The 17,048-nt window shown below is 41.2% G+C and overlaps 1 protein-coding gene across 9 annotated transcripts in view; it reads left to right on the top strand.

The window, feature by feature from the left end:
* cep164 (centrosomal protein 164) overlaps positions 1-17,048 on the top strand; it is a 209,497-nt gene that overhangs the window by 98,556 nt on the left and 93,893 nt on the right. For 6 of the 9 annotated variants that reach the window (XM_078532844.1, XM_078532836.1, XM_078532822.1 and 3 more), the window contains 2 exons: positions 5,613-5,723; positions 7,134-7,631. In XM_078532844.1, the coding sequence (XP_078388970.1) occupies positions 5,613-5,723; positions 7,134-7,631 (609 nt within the window). The remainder of the gene's footprint in view (positions 1-5,612; positions 5,724-7,133; positions 7,632-17,048) is intronic. The other 3 variants (XM_078532883.1, XM_078532867.1, XM_078532859.1) reach the window with 1 other exon arrangement.

Raw genomic sequence — 17,048 nt, 5'->3', positions numbered from 1 at the left:
TGTGGAACAGTTATTGATTTTCAGCGTTTCTCCAATGGATTCTCTAAACTGGGCCTAACCCAGCATTGTGCAATTGTCAGCCTCCAGTTGGCTATAACAGCTTCAAGCACCATGTTCAGAAAACCTTTCAGAGGAATTGATCAAAGTTCAGAATTGTTTATATTTGGAGATGAAACCCCTTTAAAACATTTAATTCTGCTTTTGTTTAGTCATATTGGAATTATACCGACCCAAAGACTAGATAGTATAATATGATTTATGTGCAGCAAGTCTGAATGTCACTCGTGAAGCCTCCAAGCCTTAACCCAATCAGGAAATGTGTAAATTCTTACATACCTTGAGTTTAATTGGGTTCCTAACCATGATAGCAGGCAGGGATTAGCCTAACTGTGTACAGTCTAATCATGGTGTTGGATTGCTCACTTAAATTGTTATCTGCAAGCTCATTGTCCCACCAATCTCACTAAGGAGGATGGCTAGAGCCCTAAAAGGCTGGGGGTTGGGGTGGAGGCAGTGGAGGAAGAGGGTGGCAGGGAGGAAGAGAGGGAATTGGGAGAAGGTCTATTATCTCATAGTTCGATTGTGCTGTCTTAAAAGAAGTGGCTTGACGCACTGCACATCACCTGACTTTTGAAAATTCTAATGGGAAATTGCCTTGCGAGAAATCATTATACATTTGAGAGACCATTAACATTCCTAAATATGTAAATTAGCATGGAAATGAACATTTAATATTCAAAGGGATTGCCATTATGATTCTGAAACGGACTTTTGTGATTGAATCTGTCAACTTGTACCAGTGAGAATCTGTTGTTACTTAAATTGCTTTTGTTTGGAAAAAAGGCAGCTGTTGAGAAGTGAAAAACAAAACAGCATTTTGTGGGGTTACTGATAAGGTGTAGTATTTAGTCAGATTCCAGTGTTCAGTGGACAATAATGTATGATTTAAGACACCAGTCTAATGAAGGCATTCAGATGATGTAAACAAGAGCAAAACCTAAGTCGTTTAACTGTAATTTGAATCCAAGATGCGCCTGTTTTTTAACATGCACTGTGAAGTTTATTGAAATTGATTTGTTCTTTTTCCTTCCACTGAAAGTGGCTGTCATGGCAATAGCAGTGCCCAATTGTGCACGGTGTAGGATATCAAATATTACACACACCAAAGGGCTAATGATTGTGACTGAATTGTTTCATGTTTATCATATGATACATCAACAATTGCTCACTAAGTGTTAATTTTGGGAGTGATCACATGGTGGTAACGTTATTGAGGTATTCTGAATAACCTTGCAAAGCATGAAACTTTAATCCGTTCACGACTGTCAGTCACCTGAATCCTGAGATAATATGAATAACAATAGTTTACCGGGGCTCAATTTTGTGCGTTTTTATGGCAGTAGCTGCATTTACTGAGTCTTATTTCTCTCCATACCTTTTATGTTCTGAAGATATTGGTTCATGTTATACTCATTTATAACCCATTGATAACTAACCCAAGCTACCATTCTTCAAGTTTGGTTCTTGACAGTGAATGTAAACAGGCTATTCAGTTACTGAGGAAAAAAATAACTATTGAATTCACCCCTGTCCTTGCAGATACACTTTCCAGCTTGGTGCTTTTAGGTATTGGAATAAAGACCTCCTTAAATACACAAACTTTCACTTACCATGCGGTATTGCCTTCATTCAAAGAAATAACAACAGCTTGCATTTATATAGCACCTTTAACATAGGAAAACTGAGCTGGGAGATGCAATGGAAGTGGAAGTCAGTGCTTTATGATTGTGAGAATATAAAGTCAAAGGTTCAGCATGGGACCAGATAGGACACCAAGGTTATGAACAGGTTGGTTTAGTCTGATGTAGTGGCCAGGGAGTGCATTGGACTTGGTGACAAGGGAACAGAATTTGTTAAAAATGCTGAAAACAATGCTTTTTGTGTTTCAACTGTTTCATCGAAGGAAATTGTGGCTCATCCAGACATGAATATTGGGCAGGTAGGCATAGAGTCAGTGAAGGGATTGAAAGAAGTGGTGGTGAAGCAGAGATAGGTATGATCATTGCACAGGTAGAAGCTGATGTTTTACCTTCATCAAGAGGTAGGAGCCAAGAATGGACTTGATGCAGTGGTAATAGCCAAATAAATACTGTGGCTACAAGAGCATGTCAGAGGCCAAGAATCATGCGACAGAGTAATTCTCCTCCTGACTCTCCAAAGTCTGTCCACCATCTACAAGGCATAAGTCAGGAGTGTGATGGAATACTCCCCATTTGCCTGAATCAGTGCAGCTCCCACAACACTCAAGAAGCTTGACACCGTCCAGGACAAAGCATCCCACTTGATTGGCACCACATCCACAAACATTCACTCCCTCCACCACTGACGCAGAGTGGCAGCAGTGTGTGCCATCTACAAGATGCACTGCAGGAATTCACCAAGGCTCCTTCGACAGCACTTTCCAAGCCCACGACCACTACCACCTAGAAGGACAAGAGCAGAAGATAGATGGGAACATCTGGAAGTTCCCCTCCAAGTAACTCACCATCCTGACTTGGAAATATATTGCCATTCATTCACTGTCATTGGGTCAAAATCCTGGAACTCCCTTCCTAATAGCACTGAGGGTGTACCTACACCACATGGACTGCAGCGGTTCAAGAAGGCAGCTCACCACCACCTTCTCAAGGGAAATTAGGGATGGGTAATAAATGCTGGCCCAGCCAGCAAAGCTCACATCCTGTGAATGAATAAAAATAAATTTGTTGGAATGGGAAGAGAGGCCATTAGAGGAGATTCTTTGGGTACGATTGGATAGGTAAGAGTGGAACCAAATAAGGGTATTTCCTTCAGCTAGACAACAAAAATGCACACCCTCACATGCCTATGATTTTAAGTGACCAGTATATTCCCTTTCAATGTACCTGATTTTCCATTCCCACATACATAATTCATGGAAGGTTACATAGAGCAGAAATTTCCCCCGGCCGGGGGGGTTGTGCGGGGGCGGGCTTGAACCCAATTGGGCTGCATTGTCACTTTACGTGGGCCAGCCAATTAAGGCCCGCCCAGCGTGACGCACACCTGGAAGCGCTGTGCGCTCCCTGTGCGGGCGGGGGGGGGCAGTTCCCTGAGTCAGGGCTCCGCTCTTTCGTGCATGAGCGCAGAAATCTCCCTGAGGCACGGAGGTGATTATTTTCACTTATGAAACATTGAAGAAAGGTAAGAAGAAATTTAAGTACATGTCCCCTCGTGTGAAACTGTCACATGTCCATTAATTTGTTCAAAATTTTTAATTTAATTAATAAGCCCTTCATGAAACCTCATCCCGCCCGTGGTTGAGGTTTCATGGAAAAATGTGAAGGCCGCCTGGGCTCTTCGCCTGCCCGCCAACCTTAAGGTTAGTTGAGCAGCATTCTTAACAACTTTAATTACTTTCCTAATGGCCTTAATAGGCCTTTGACAGTTCGGTGGGCGCGCAGCCAAGTCGGCTGCGCGCCTGCCGAACTGACAATCTAAATGAGTCGTGGTAACGTTGGGACGCACGCCCGACATCACCGCGTGTCATTTTACGTGTTGCTGAGCGGTCCCTGCCCCCTCTCGCCACCCCAAAAATTCTCCCAATAAAGTCAGAAAGTTCTCCAGCCAAGGAGAGTGTACGTTTGAAGAACGATACAGAAGTAGATGTTTTATTCTGTGTATTACCTAGAAACAACAAAAATTATTTCTTTGTATTTATTTTGAGGTGCTGACTGCGAAAGTAGAATTGAACTTGTGAAGCCACTAACTGCATCTTCAATTTCCAGCATTTCTAGATAATCTGTGGCATCTATGTAGATACCTTTAATACCACTTTACTATTCACAGGGTTAAAGATTATATCGCTAGTATATTCTCCAGTTGTGGTATAGATGAAGTACCACCCCTGCTGGCAGAACGAATCGGGTAACAGTAATTAGATTTTCCCCTCTGGGATTAACAAAAAGCAACATCAAATTAATTCCTAGTTTGCTTGAGCAGTTTAGTAATTATCTGAGGTGTGTGAGTGTGAAAGAAAAGAGAACGAATGCAGCAATTTCCTTCACCATCAGTGTTTTTTAAATGTATTTACTCACTGGTTTAGATCCGTGCAAGACTTCTAAGTGTAGCCAGTGACAGCATCTACCATTCTTTCCAATATTTTCGATTTTTGATGTTTTTCAGTGAAACAGAAAATGGGAGTGCCAGAAAGGGAGGATACAACTATCCTCTCAAGATCTTTCTTTTTTTTTAACAGCAGATTCCTGTTAGAATGACATTGGATAACTTAATTTTTGCCCAGGTACACAATCACATTTTCCTAGATTGCATACATGAAACTCTTAACCAATAATAAAACAATAGCAGTGGAGGGTGCAAACAAGATTGGGACACAGGCATAGGTTGAAATCACACTGCATCTTCTACACTCTCCGTTTTTAATGTAGTGGATGCAAGTGAACAATAAACAAACAGAATGGGATTTATTAAAAGCCAGCTTTTAGATTTTCTGATGGTTATTACATAAAATTACATGGAATATACAGGACAGCAAGAGGCCATTTGTCCTAATTGGTTCTTGCCAGAATTTGTGCTGCACATAAACCTCCTCCCACCACTCTTCATCTAATGCTTTCATCATAACCTTCTATTCCTCTCTCCGTGATGTACTTATCTAACTGCCCCTTAAATGCTCATGTGCCATTTGATTAAACTTGACCTTATGGTGCCGAGTTCTGCATTCTAACCACTCTCTAGGTAAAGAAGTTTCTCCTGAATTCCCTATTGAATTTATTAGTGACTATCTTATATTTATGGCCTCTAGTATTGGTCTCTGCTATGAGTGGAAGCGCCTTCTCTATGTCTGCCTTACTGTCTCAGTAAGGCAGTAAACTAGTTTCAGGCACTTTTTTAGGGATAAGGAAAATAGCTGCATATTTGTAAGTAGTTATTTGATTTCCTGTAGCGTTGCATGCAAGGGGTCCATGTCAAGTGGCATTTATTGGTCAAGTGAGGATAACTACCTTATAAAATGGGGTTCATCAGAACTTCTGCCAGTGGGTCTACATGTGAAACATTAACCCGTTTGCCCTACTTAACAGTGATGGTGAATCTTCCTGTGTATTTCCAGCATTTTATTTTTACAGAAGTTGTTGTGAATCAGTTTGGCAAAAATGCTTGTCTATGGTTCACCCCTTGTAAGCAAATTAAAGATGAAGGTACAACCTGGGTTTTGTTCTTCATGCTCTATACATTCTCAGTAGTTTAAAATATAACTCAAAGATTATTTTTCCCCCAAAATATCAGTCCCAAGATATTATTTCCCAAAATATACTGAATTATAACAGGAATTTTCAGAGATCCTCATATAGTTTTCTGAAATTGATAAGTACATTAGTGATTGAGGCAGATGTTAGTTTTGGTTCCTGATTGTTTAATTTAAGGACATGTGGAAGATGTGGAAAACTACATCATAGAAACGAGAAAATAGGGTTCATGTGTAGAGATCAGGTAGGCACTTATCTGGAGTTGACTGTGCTATACCTTTTCACTGTTCATTGGTGTCATTACTGGACATTTCTTTAAACATTCAGGAAAGTGCAGAGATTGATGAGGATGCAGATCATGATCATGTTGATGAAGGGACTGAACCTGAACTTCAAAACCTCCCAGGGTCTGATGAAGAAGCAGGAAGCCAGAAAGAGGTGATTTTTGATTAGCTGTGTGACATCACAAGACTGATATCACTGAACTTTTGTAGCATAACCTTCCCATCTCCCTCCTAAATCCACCCCCCCCACCCCACCACCCACCCACCCAACTGCTGATTACCCTTCTCCCTTTATTAGTAGAATCTGCCCTTTAGAGCTTTTCTGTCAATATGTTAGTGCTTATGTACATAGAATCGGTGAAACTTAAATTCTGGATTTGTGGAAAAACTGTGAACTGCCGCACCGGATTTTGTCTGGCTGACCAGTGTTGCACTCCAAAAGTCAGTAAGTGCTGTTATTTATACATTCTATGCAAGTTATGTGCATCATATAGTCAAAAGCATTTACTATGTATTGGACCGAGTTTATTACATCAAAGGTAACGAGCCAAAAATTCTTGGCCAGGTCAATTATATTCATCAAGGTAGCGCAATGTGTGACGTAAACTAGTAAGTGATTCGTTAAAAGAAACTGGAATGATTGGACTGCTTTTCAGTTCCACCCACTTAAAAATATTTCTTAAAAAAACTTGTATACTTAAGTTCACCATATTTGTTTTAACCAGGCAAAACTGTTTATCTGACTTTAGCTGCTCCATGGCTATTCTGTCCATGTGTGAGAGCCACTTGCATTATGTGGGAAAAGGAAGTTTAATTTTATAATGGCATAAAATACACTCTCTTCCCCACCACCACCCCACACCAAAAAAAATTCTGGTTTATATTCAGCACCATTAAAAAATGGCTGGAGAGTTAGTGTCTCTCGGGCCTATCTTTGTTTGACTTATACTTCCAACCTTTGAATTGTAAGATGTGTTGTGCTCAATACCATCCCAGCACTGGTCACACTTTTCATACTGGTCTGCAGAAAATCAGTTACTGTATTTGTACACATCCTGAGGTTCCTTATTATTTTTGTTTCCCTTGATGTTGAACTGAGTTCAGCTGCAGGGTATGTTGCCCACCAGACCTTCGTGAAATATTATCCATCATTTTTAACAAAGGTAAACACATCACCTCTCATTTTGAAGTTGCTTCACACAAGACATCAGTCACACTTGGGATGAGTTTGCCCATTTGTGCTGAGAGGTATGCCACAAGGGAAAGGGTATAAGATGAAGCAATGACTCATGCTATATGCTATACACATGCAGCACCTACACTGAAATGGTATCAATAGTCAAGTGTTTAAAAAAAATGATCCATGCAATACAGTTAAATTTTGTGAAATTTTTATATTTTGTTAACCCTAAAGCAATGTAGGTTACTCTTTCAATAATTGTAAGCATGTTTTAATTTAATGCAACTTAGACAAAGTAGTTACAAATAGGTTGGCAGATTGGCTGCTAAGTAGAACTTACTGACCTGTTCTTTTTGATGATTTACAACTTGCAAATGCAAAAAGGTGTCGTTTGAGCAAAGCCAGGGAAGAAGTGAGCTCGGAAGTGTGCTTGACTCGGAAAGTCGAGATGTGCAGCCCCCAACCCCAAATAAGTTAAACCCTGACAAGGAAGCTGATGATGACATTGACTCTGTTGATGAAAAACTAGGAGCCCAAGATAAAAGTGGGAGTGACACAGGAGATGATCTCATTCCAATGAGAGCTAAACAACCAGGTCACTGGGGACATGCAATGGCAATTGACGAAGAGGAGAACAAAGAAATTGGAGCTGAAGATAGTAGATGTGACTCTGTGGACAATTCGTCAAAACTGCCTCCAGTTGGAGATGAAGAATTAAAGTCTGAGCATCAGAATGGGGACAACCCCAAATCGAGCTGTGCCACAGAGCATGCAGTTATAGATCGAGAAATTAATGCAGGCAGCGGACCAAACGAACGGGACAAAAAAGACCCTGTAATGCCTAGCAGTGATCCTGATGAGTTGGGTAATCCACCGCAAAAGGTATGATGCATAACAAATGTAGTATTCCATCCTGTTCACTACCCCTATATTTTTTGGGAGGGGAATTCCTAACCTGTTGGAGAGTGCTGTTAACATGCAGGTTCATCTGAACGATTCCTTCCGTGCTTAAAAGAACTCCATCTTATTTCCCCTTACTGAAATAATTTGTTTAGTGACTGGTGGAGTTGCAAAAAGAAAATTATTTCCAAGTAGAGCAAAATCCAATTTGCAAATAAATAATTTGCTTATGTTGTGATACTGTTAGAGACCATTAATGTTTAAAAAGAAATCCGAACATCCTGTGATTAACTGACGGAACTACGCCACAAGATTTCAAGTTTTTATACAAAAACAAACTTTATTGTGTATAAAAATAATTTTAAAAAGCAAGCTCTATTAACTTAATATAGTTAATAACTACGTAAACTGTGAATCCAGTTTTCCTTTTACTCCCCCCTCCCCCGCAATACATTACACGAATCTTAAAGGTTCATTCAGTTCTCCTGAGACTAATCCAAAGGTATGCCACAGCCCTCCAGAATTTACTTTAATTCCCCTTAGTATTCCAGCTTTCTCTTTCTGTTGGGGATCCTTCTGTTAGCTTTTGACTAAGTGACCCTTGTAACTTTTCCTTTAAAACCTCACAACTATAGATTCCTCAGCTCCTTGTCCTGGCTGCCGGCAGATATTCAACTGCCTTTTCTCAGCCTCCCAAACTAACTCTGTTGATTGCTTCCTGCCTCAAGAGTCTGTGAGGACCACTGTAAATTTCTTCCTCCAGCTTCAAACTGGACAAATCTTCCAGCTTCCTTTCCCCTCACAAATTCCAAACTGAACTTGAGCCCCCATTCGCATTCTGCATGGTGAACAATAAAGTTAGAATTTTCTCTGCTTAAGGTGCAAGCTGGACTAAAATTTATCTCCTTTTATCTCCCGACTCCATGAAATGCAGTCTTCAACAGGCCAAATCTGCAACTGCCTTCTGTGAAAAATACACAGCTAAATTAAACAAAAGAATTTCTAACCCCTACAGCCTAACTTCATGACAATGTAGCATGCTTTGGAATGGTTCAAACAGAAATGCAACTTAACTACCTTTTATCTTCAAGCCCAAACCCTTTAACTCTGTGACCCATATCAATAATTTATTTCTCTAATGGATATAATTGCCCTCTCTCCAGGCTTGCTGTCCCCAACATGACTTTTAGCTTCTTTCATGTGGGAACTACATAAAAAAAATCAAATGTTTTATTGAGACAAGGACAGACCTAGCTCCATTAAAAGCTTAGAGATGTGTCATTCATTGTTCTTTTTTTTCATAATCAATTCTGACTGTACGTATGAACAAGGGGTGGGAGTAGGCCATTCAAACCCTCGAGCCTGCTCCACCATTCAACAAGATCATGGCTGACCTGATAGTAACCTGAAATCTGCATCCCACCTATCCCTGATAACCTATCACCCTCTTGCTTACCAAGAATCTATTCACCTCTGCCTTATAAATATTCAAAGACTCTGCTTCCACCACCTTTCCAGGAAGAGAGTTCCAAAGACTCACGATCCTCTGAGAGAAAAAGTTTTGCCTCATCTCGGTTTTAAATGGGCGACCCCTTATTTTTAAATAGTGACCCCTAGTTCTAGCTTCTCACAAGAGGAAACATCCTCTCCATATCCATCCTGTCAAGACCCAGGATCTTATATATTTCAATCAAATTCTTGTGAAATAAACACAAGTTAACTTTTCACTGTAATTAACTCAAGTTTGTTTGATTTGCATCTTTGCATACCAGTTTCTTAACCAAGTGTTTCCAGTTATCTTGCATTTAACCCTTTAATTCCTAAAACTAGAAGTTATATTCTAAAGTGCATGGATTATGAACTAGATTAGGATTAGGAACGACAGGATTAATTAATGACCTCTTAGTAAAGGAGCCCCCAGGTAGCAGTGACCATAACATGATTGCATTTAACATTCAGTTTGAGGGAGAGAAGAGTGGGTCTAAGATCAGTCTTTTAAACTTAAATAAGGGCAATTATGAGGGCATGAAGGCGGAGGTGGCTAAAGTGAGCTGTGAAAATATGTTAAGGGTTAGGTCAGTAGAGAGGCAGTTGCAGACACTTAAGGAGGTATTTTATAACACTCAGCAAAGATACAGTCCAGTGAGAAAGAAGGACTTAAGGGAAACCAGCTGTGCCTATCAAAGGAAGTTAAAGTTAGAATCAAATTGAAAGGAAAAAGCGTACAATCCCATGAAGATTAGAGGCTGATCAGAAGGTTGGACAGAATGTAAAAAACAGCAAAGAATGACTAAAAGAATCAACAGGAGGGAGAAATTAGGGAGAAAGCTAGCTCGAAATATAGAGATGGATACTAAGAATTTCTATAGATATGTAAAAAGGAAAAGAGTAAGTAAAGTGAGTGTTGTCCTCTAGAGAGAGTCGGAGGAATTAATAATGGAAGATGAGGAAATGCCGGATGAGTTGAACAGATGTTTTGCATTTGTCTTCGCTGTAGATGATACAAATAACATCCCAGAAATAATTGTGAATCAAGAGGTGAAAGGGATGGAGGAACCTAAAACAATTACAATCACCAGGGTAAGGGTACTGAGAAAATTATTAGAACTAAAAGCTGACAAGTCCCGAGATCCTGATAGACTTCATCCTAGGGTCTTAAAGGAAGTGGCCGCTGAGATAGTGGATGCACTGGTTTTAATTTTCCAAAATTCCCTAGATTCTGGAAAGGTCTCATCAGATTGGAAAATAGTGAATGTAACTCTTTAATTCAAGAAAGGCGAGGGACAGAAAGCAGGAAGCTACAGGCCAGTTAGCTTAACATCTGTCGTGGAGAAAACGCTGGAATGTATTATTAAAGAAGTTATAGCTGGGTACTTAGAAAATCTCAGTGCAATCAGGCAGAATCAACATGGTTTTCTGAAAGGGAAATCGTGTTTAACCTAATTTACTGGAGTTTTTTGAGGAAGTAACTCGCAATGTAGTTAAAGGGGAACCTGTAGATGTGGTGTACTTAGATTTCCAAAAGGTATTTCATAAGATGCCACATCAAACATTACTACACAAAATAAGAGCTCATGGTGTAGGGGGAAACATATTAGCAAGGTTAGAGGATTGATTAGCTAACAGGAAACAGAGTAGACATAAATGGTTCATTTTCAGGTTGGCAAGATGTAACAAATGGAATGCCACAGGGATCAGTGCTGGGGCTTTAACTGTTTACAATCTATAATCAATGATTTGAAGAAAGGGATCTAATGTATAGTTGCTAAATTCATCCATTTTAAGCTTAAATTGTGGAACACTATATTAACACCTACATCATATCCTGTCATTTCATTTAGAGGGTAAAAATGTAGCCACAGTAGCGTTCTTCCCTGCTATGGCATTATTTTTTTTTTAAAGTATTTACTCATCCTTTGGGTATGGTTGTCACTGAAATTTATTGACCATCCTGAAAAGATGGTGGTGAGTTTTATTTGTAATAACCTCTCCTAATCCTGCAGTTATTAGTTCAATCTTAGAAACATAGAAACATAGAAAATAAGAGCAGGAGTAGGTCATTTGGCCCTTTGAGCCTGCTCCACCATTCATTATGATCATGGCTGATCCTCTATCTCAAAGCCATACCCCTATCTCTCCCCATACCCCTTGACGTCTTTAGAGTCCAGAAATCTATCTATTTCCTTCCTAAATATATTCAGTGACTTGGCCTCCACAGCCTTATGTGGTAGATTATTCCATAGATTCACCACCCTCTGAGTGAAGAAGTTTCTCTTCATCTCAGTCCTATATGGTCTACCCCGTATCCTGAGACTGTGAATCTTTGTTCTAGACTCCCCAGCCAGAGCAAACATCATCCTTGCATCCAGCCTGTCCATCCCTGTCAGAATTTTATACGTTTCAATGAAACCCCGTCTCATTCTTCTAAATTCCAGTGAATACAGGTCTAGTCAGCCCAATCTCTCCTCATACGACAATCCTGCCATCACAGGGATCAGTCTGGTGAACCTTTGCTGCAATCCCTCTATGGCAAGTATATCTGTTCTTAGGTAAGGAGACCAAAACTGCACACAATACTCCAGGTGTGGTCCCACCAAGGCCTTGTGTAACTGCAGTAAGACATCCTTGCTCCTGTACTTAAGTCCTCTTGCAATGAAAGCCAACACACCATTTGCCTTCTTGCATCTGCATGCTTGCTTTCATGACTGGTGTACAAGGACACCCAGGTCCCTTTTGTACATCAACATTTCCCAATCTATCACCACTTAAGTAATACTCTGCCATTCTGTTTTTCCTACCGAAGTAGATAATTTCACACTTATCCACGTTATGCTGCATCTGCCATGTATTTGCCCACTCAATCTACCTGTCTAAATCACCTTGAAGCCTCTTAACACCCTCCTCATTGCTCACATTCCCACCAAATTTTGTGTCGGCAGCAAACTTAGAAATATTACACATGATTCCTTCATCCAAATAAATCATTGATATATATTGTGAATAACTGGGGCCCAAGCATTGATCCCTGCAGTGCCCCACTAGTTACTGCTTGCCACTCCGAAAAAGACCCGTTTATTCCTACTACTGTTTCCTGTCTGCTAACCAATTCTCAATCCATGCTAATATATTACCCCCAATCCCATGTGCTTTAATTTAACACACTAACCTCTTATGTGGGACTTTATCAGAAGCTTTCTGAAAATCCAAATACACCACGTCCACTGGTTCTCCCATATCTATTCTGCTAGTTACGTCCTCAAAAAACTCCAGTAGGCTTGTCAAACATAATTTTCCTTTCATAAATGGAAAGCATCCAAATTGCTGGATCAAAGTCCTGGAACTCCCATCCTAACAGCACTGTGGGTGTACCCACACCACATGGACTGCAGCGGTTCAAGAAGGCAGCTCACCACCACCTCTTCAAGGGCAACTAGGGATGGTCAATAAATGTTGGCCTAGCCAGTGAAGCCCGCATCCCGTGAATGAATAAAAAAAACACACTTAGAAATTGTTCTTTGGCATTTGCGTTGAATATGTGGCATTGACCGCCCATTATATATATATAAAAACAAAAAGCTAAAAGCTACTGCGGATGCTGGAAATCCAAAACAAAACAAAAACAGAATTACCTGGAAAAACTCAGCAAGTCTGGCAGCATCGGCGGAGAAGAAATCAGTCAACGTTTCGAGCCTCCATGGCCCTTCGGCAGAACTGCAGCATAGTTTCAACAAGGGAGAAATATAAATTGGTTTAAGGTGGGTGGGGGGCGGGGGGGAAGAGACACATTGAGGGTGTGGTGTGAGCAGATAATAATCAAAAGATGTCAGAGACAAAAGGGTCAAAGAGGTGTTGAAGGTGGTGGTCTTTGTCTGAGAAAAGTGCTAATTAAGAATGGAAAACAGGATATTCAAAGTACAGCTCTAGTGGGGGTGGGGTGGAAAGACTAAAGGTTTTAGTTTTAGATTTAAAAATAATGGAAATAGGTGGGGAAAGAAGAATCTATATAAATTATTGAAAAAAAAGCGGGTGGGGGGGGAAAAAAACGGGGTGGGGATGGGGGGAGGGGGAGTTTAAGATCTAAAGTTGTTGAATTCAATATTCAGCCCAGAGGGCTGTAAAGTGCCTAGTCGGAAGATGAGGTGCTGTTCCTCCAGTTTGGGTTGGGCTTCACTGGAACAATGCAGCAAGCCAAGGACAGACATGTTGGCAAGAGAACAGGGTGGAGTGCTAAAATGGCAAGCGACAGGGAGGTTTGGGTCTTTCTTGCGGACAGACCGCAGGTGTTCCGCAAAACGGTCGCCCAGTTTGCGTTTGGTCTCTCCAATGTAGAGGAGACCGCATTGGGAGCAACGAATGCAGTAGACTAAGTTAGGGGAAATGCAAGTGAAATGCTGCTTCACTTGAAAGGAGTGTTTGGGCCCTTGGACGGTGAGGAGAGAGGAAGTGAAGGGGCAGGTGTTGCATCTTCTGCGTGGGCATGGGGAGGTGCCATAAGTGGGGGTTGAGGAGTAGGGGGTGATGGAGGAGTGGACCAGGGTGTCCCGGAGGGAACGATCCCTACGGAATGCCGTCAAGGGGGGTGAAGGGAAGATGTGTTTGGTGGTGGCATCATGCTGGAGTTGGCGGAAATGGCGGAGGATGATCCTTTGAATGCGGAGGCTGGTGGGGTGATAAGTGAGGACAAGGGGGACCCTATCATGTTTCTGGGAAGGAGGAGAAGGCGTGAGGGAGGATGCGCGGGATATGGGCCGGACACGGTTGAGGGCCCTGTCAACGACCGTGGATGGAAAACCTCGGTTAAGGAAGAAGGAGGACATGTCCGAGGAGCTGTTTTTGAAGGTAGCGTCATCAGAACAGATGCGACGGAGGCGAAGGAACTGAGAGAATGGGATGGAGTCTTTACAGGAAGCGGGGTGTGAGGAGCTGTAGTCGAGGTAGCTGTGGGAGTCGGTAGGCTTGTAATGGATATTGGTGGACAGTCTATCACCAGAAATTGAGACAGAGAGGTCAAGGAAGGGAAGAGAAGTGTCAGAGATGGACCATGTGAAGATGATGGAGGGGTGGAGATTGGAAGCAAAATTAATAAATTTTTCCAGGTCCCGACGAGAGCATGAAGCAGCACCGAAGTAATCATCGATGTACCGGAGAAAGAGTTGTGGGAGGGGGCCGGAGTAGGACTGGAACAAGGAATGTTCCACATACCCCATAAAGAGACAGGCATAGCTGGGGCAACACCTGCCCCTTCACTTCCTCTCTCCTCACCGTCCAAGGGCCCAAACACTCCTTTCAAGTGAAGCAGCATTTCACTTGCATTTCCCCTAACTTAGTCTACTGCATTCGTTGCTCCCAATGCGGTCTCCTCTACATTGGAGAGACCAAACGCAAACTGGGCGACCGTTTTGCGGAACACCTGCGGTCTGTCCGCAAGAAAGACCCAAACCTCCCTGTCGCTTGCCATTTTAACACTCCACCCTGTTCTCTTGCCAACATGTCTGTCCTTGGCTTGCTGCATTGTTCCAGTGAAGCCCAACGCAAACTGGAGGAACAGCACCTCATCTTCCGACTAGGCACTTTACAGCCCTCTGGGCTGAATATTGAATTCAACAACTTTAGATCTTAAACTCCCCCTCCCCCCATCCCCACCCCGTTTTTTTCCCCCCCCCACCCGCTTTTTTTTCAATAATTTATATAGATTCTTCTTTCCCCACCTATTTCCATTATTTTTAAATCTAAAACTAAAACCTTTAGTCTTTCCACCCCACCCCCACTAGAGCTGTACTTTGAATATCCTGTTTTCCATTCTTAATTAGCACTTTTCTCAGACAAAGACCACCACCTTCAACACCTCTTTGACCCTTTTGTCTCTGACATCTTTTGATTATTATCTGCTCACACCACACCCTCAATGTGTCTCTTCCCCCCCGCCCCCCACCCACCTTAAACCAATTTATATTTCTCCCTTGTTGAAACTATGCTGCAGTTCTGCCGAAGGGCCATGGAGGCTCGAAACGTTGACTGATTTCTTCTCCGCCGATGCTGCCAGACTTGCTGAGTTTTTCCAGGTAATTCTGTTTTTGCCCATTATATATAACCTGTCCAGTTTTCAGTAAGGTTGACTTGAACAAAACTGAATATTAGGTGAGGTGTATAATTCATGGCCAATGTAAACCCACCCATTTTGGGCTAATGCCCAAGATCAATTTCTACCCCATACACTTTGCATAGGCAATGCTACTTTAATTTTGACCCTCCATCTGTAGAAACTTTTATGTGTTACTCTTACTGACTATGTTTTAAAAAAAACTCTTGCAGTTTATAATGGTTGTTCCATGTGGCTTGAAAACTTTGTCATGGAGATGGCATTTTTCCTAGCTGTACATGCTAGTAGCATGCTCTGCTGAACCTTATTTCAAGAGGACTGCATTTGACATAGACACCTTGGGGGGGGATAAGGAAAAGGATGGCAACCTGGGCAAGTAAAAGTGCTATTCGGGAAGAGAGGGAGAAGAGGCAAGGTTTACTGAGGTGTTGACCAACAGAAAAAAATGGGAAATGAAAAGAATTGGGATTTTTAAACAGAAAACAGCAAGTCAAGAGGTGTATTTTAGAAAAATGAATATGTCTAGAGAAAACATAATGTAAGCTTGCTTTGGAGAGTTGCACACTGTGAAGTGGAGGGGGTGACAAGAAAAATAGGGCTTGACTTAGCTGTGATGTTGTTCTTTGTGACTAGCTCACTCATATCTGGGTTCACAAAAATAAAGCTCATTTGCGTAACGTTCGCAAAGACAGTGGAATTAATTTTGGATTGTTCCAGTAAACGCCTGATGGACAGACTGGTCGTCCTTCTATGCTTATGAGTTTATAGCTGTTGGCAATCATAAGAACTATATTCAGCAGGAGGCAGTATCTTTTGGAGAGAATGGGTGGAAAAGAAAAGTTCAGTTTGAAGAGAAATGATCAATAGGTCTCTCAGCTGGGATTCCCAAACCTTATAATAATAGGAATTTCATCCTGCTTAACAACTATTCTAATATTGATAATTCAACTTCATCTATCTTGAGAAAGTTGTATGTAATTGCTTTTACATAATCTCAGCCGACACTCAAATGCAGCACTGAGGGAGTGCTGCAGTGTCATATGTACAATCTTTTGGGTGAAACATTAAACCAAGACTTTATCTACCCCCTTGGGTGGATGTAAAAGATCCCATGGACACTATCTTAAGTATGGCAGTGGAGCTCTCCCTGGTGTCCTGGCCAGCATTTATCCCTCAATCAACATCACTAAAACAAATTATCTGTTCATTATCATATTGCTGTTTGTGGCCTTTGCTGTGTGCAAATTTATTGTCACATTTTCTACATCACAAGAATGCACTTTATAAAGAAAAATCATTTCATTGTTTATGAAGCATCTTGGGATGTCTTAATGTGTGTGAAAGGTGTTATATAAATGCATGCCTTTCTCTTTAACACGAGAAAGCATAGTTTCCAATGGTTTTTTAAACTTGAACATGTCAGTTGGAGTTTCTACACTGAGTCAGTTAATCTCACTGTGTTTCCTAGGATACAAAGCATCCTCATCATCTTTGATGCATAGTGTGTTTTAACCTGCACTGTTCTTGGCTTCCAAAACCAATATTATAGATGGAGGTCTGATATATTCCAATTCAAACTGAAATTGTATTCTTTTAATTGTTTTCAACTAATTAATTTGTCAAGAATTCCAGCCAAGTAACCACAATTAACAACTGACAACACCATTAGTCTTCATTATATTTGTTTTGCAAGCTTTTGATGTACAGTAACACTGAGCCTCAAATAAGATTTCTAGAAATCAATTGCATTCAGATTTAATTAGTCTACAGTTACCATCCCTGTCAGTTAATTAGTCCAG

The sequence above is a fragment of the Cetorhinus maximus genome, chromosome 2 (genome assembly GCF_964194155.1).
Source record: "Cetorhinus maximus chromosome 2, sCetMax3.hap1.1, whole genome shotgun sequence".
Taxonomy (NCBI): Eukaryota; Metazoa; Chordata; class Chondrichthyes; order Lamniformes; family Cetorhinidae; genus Cetorhinus; species Cetorhinus maximus.
Note: the sequence above shows the minus strand (reverse complement) of the source record. Positions and strands in the feature narration are given on the sequence as shown.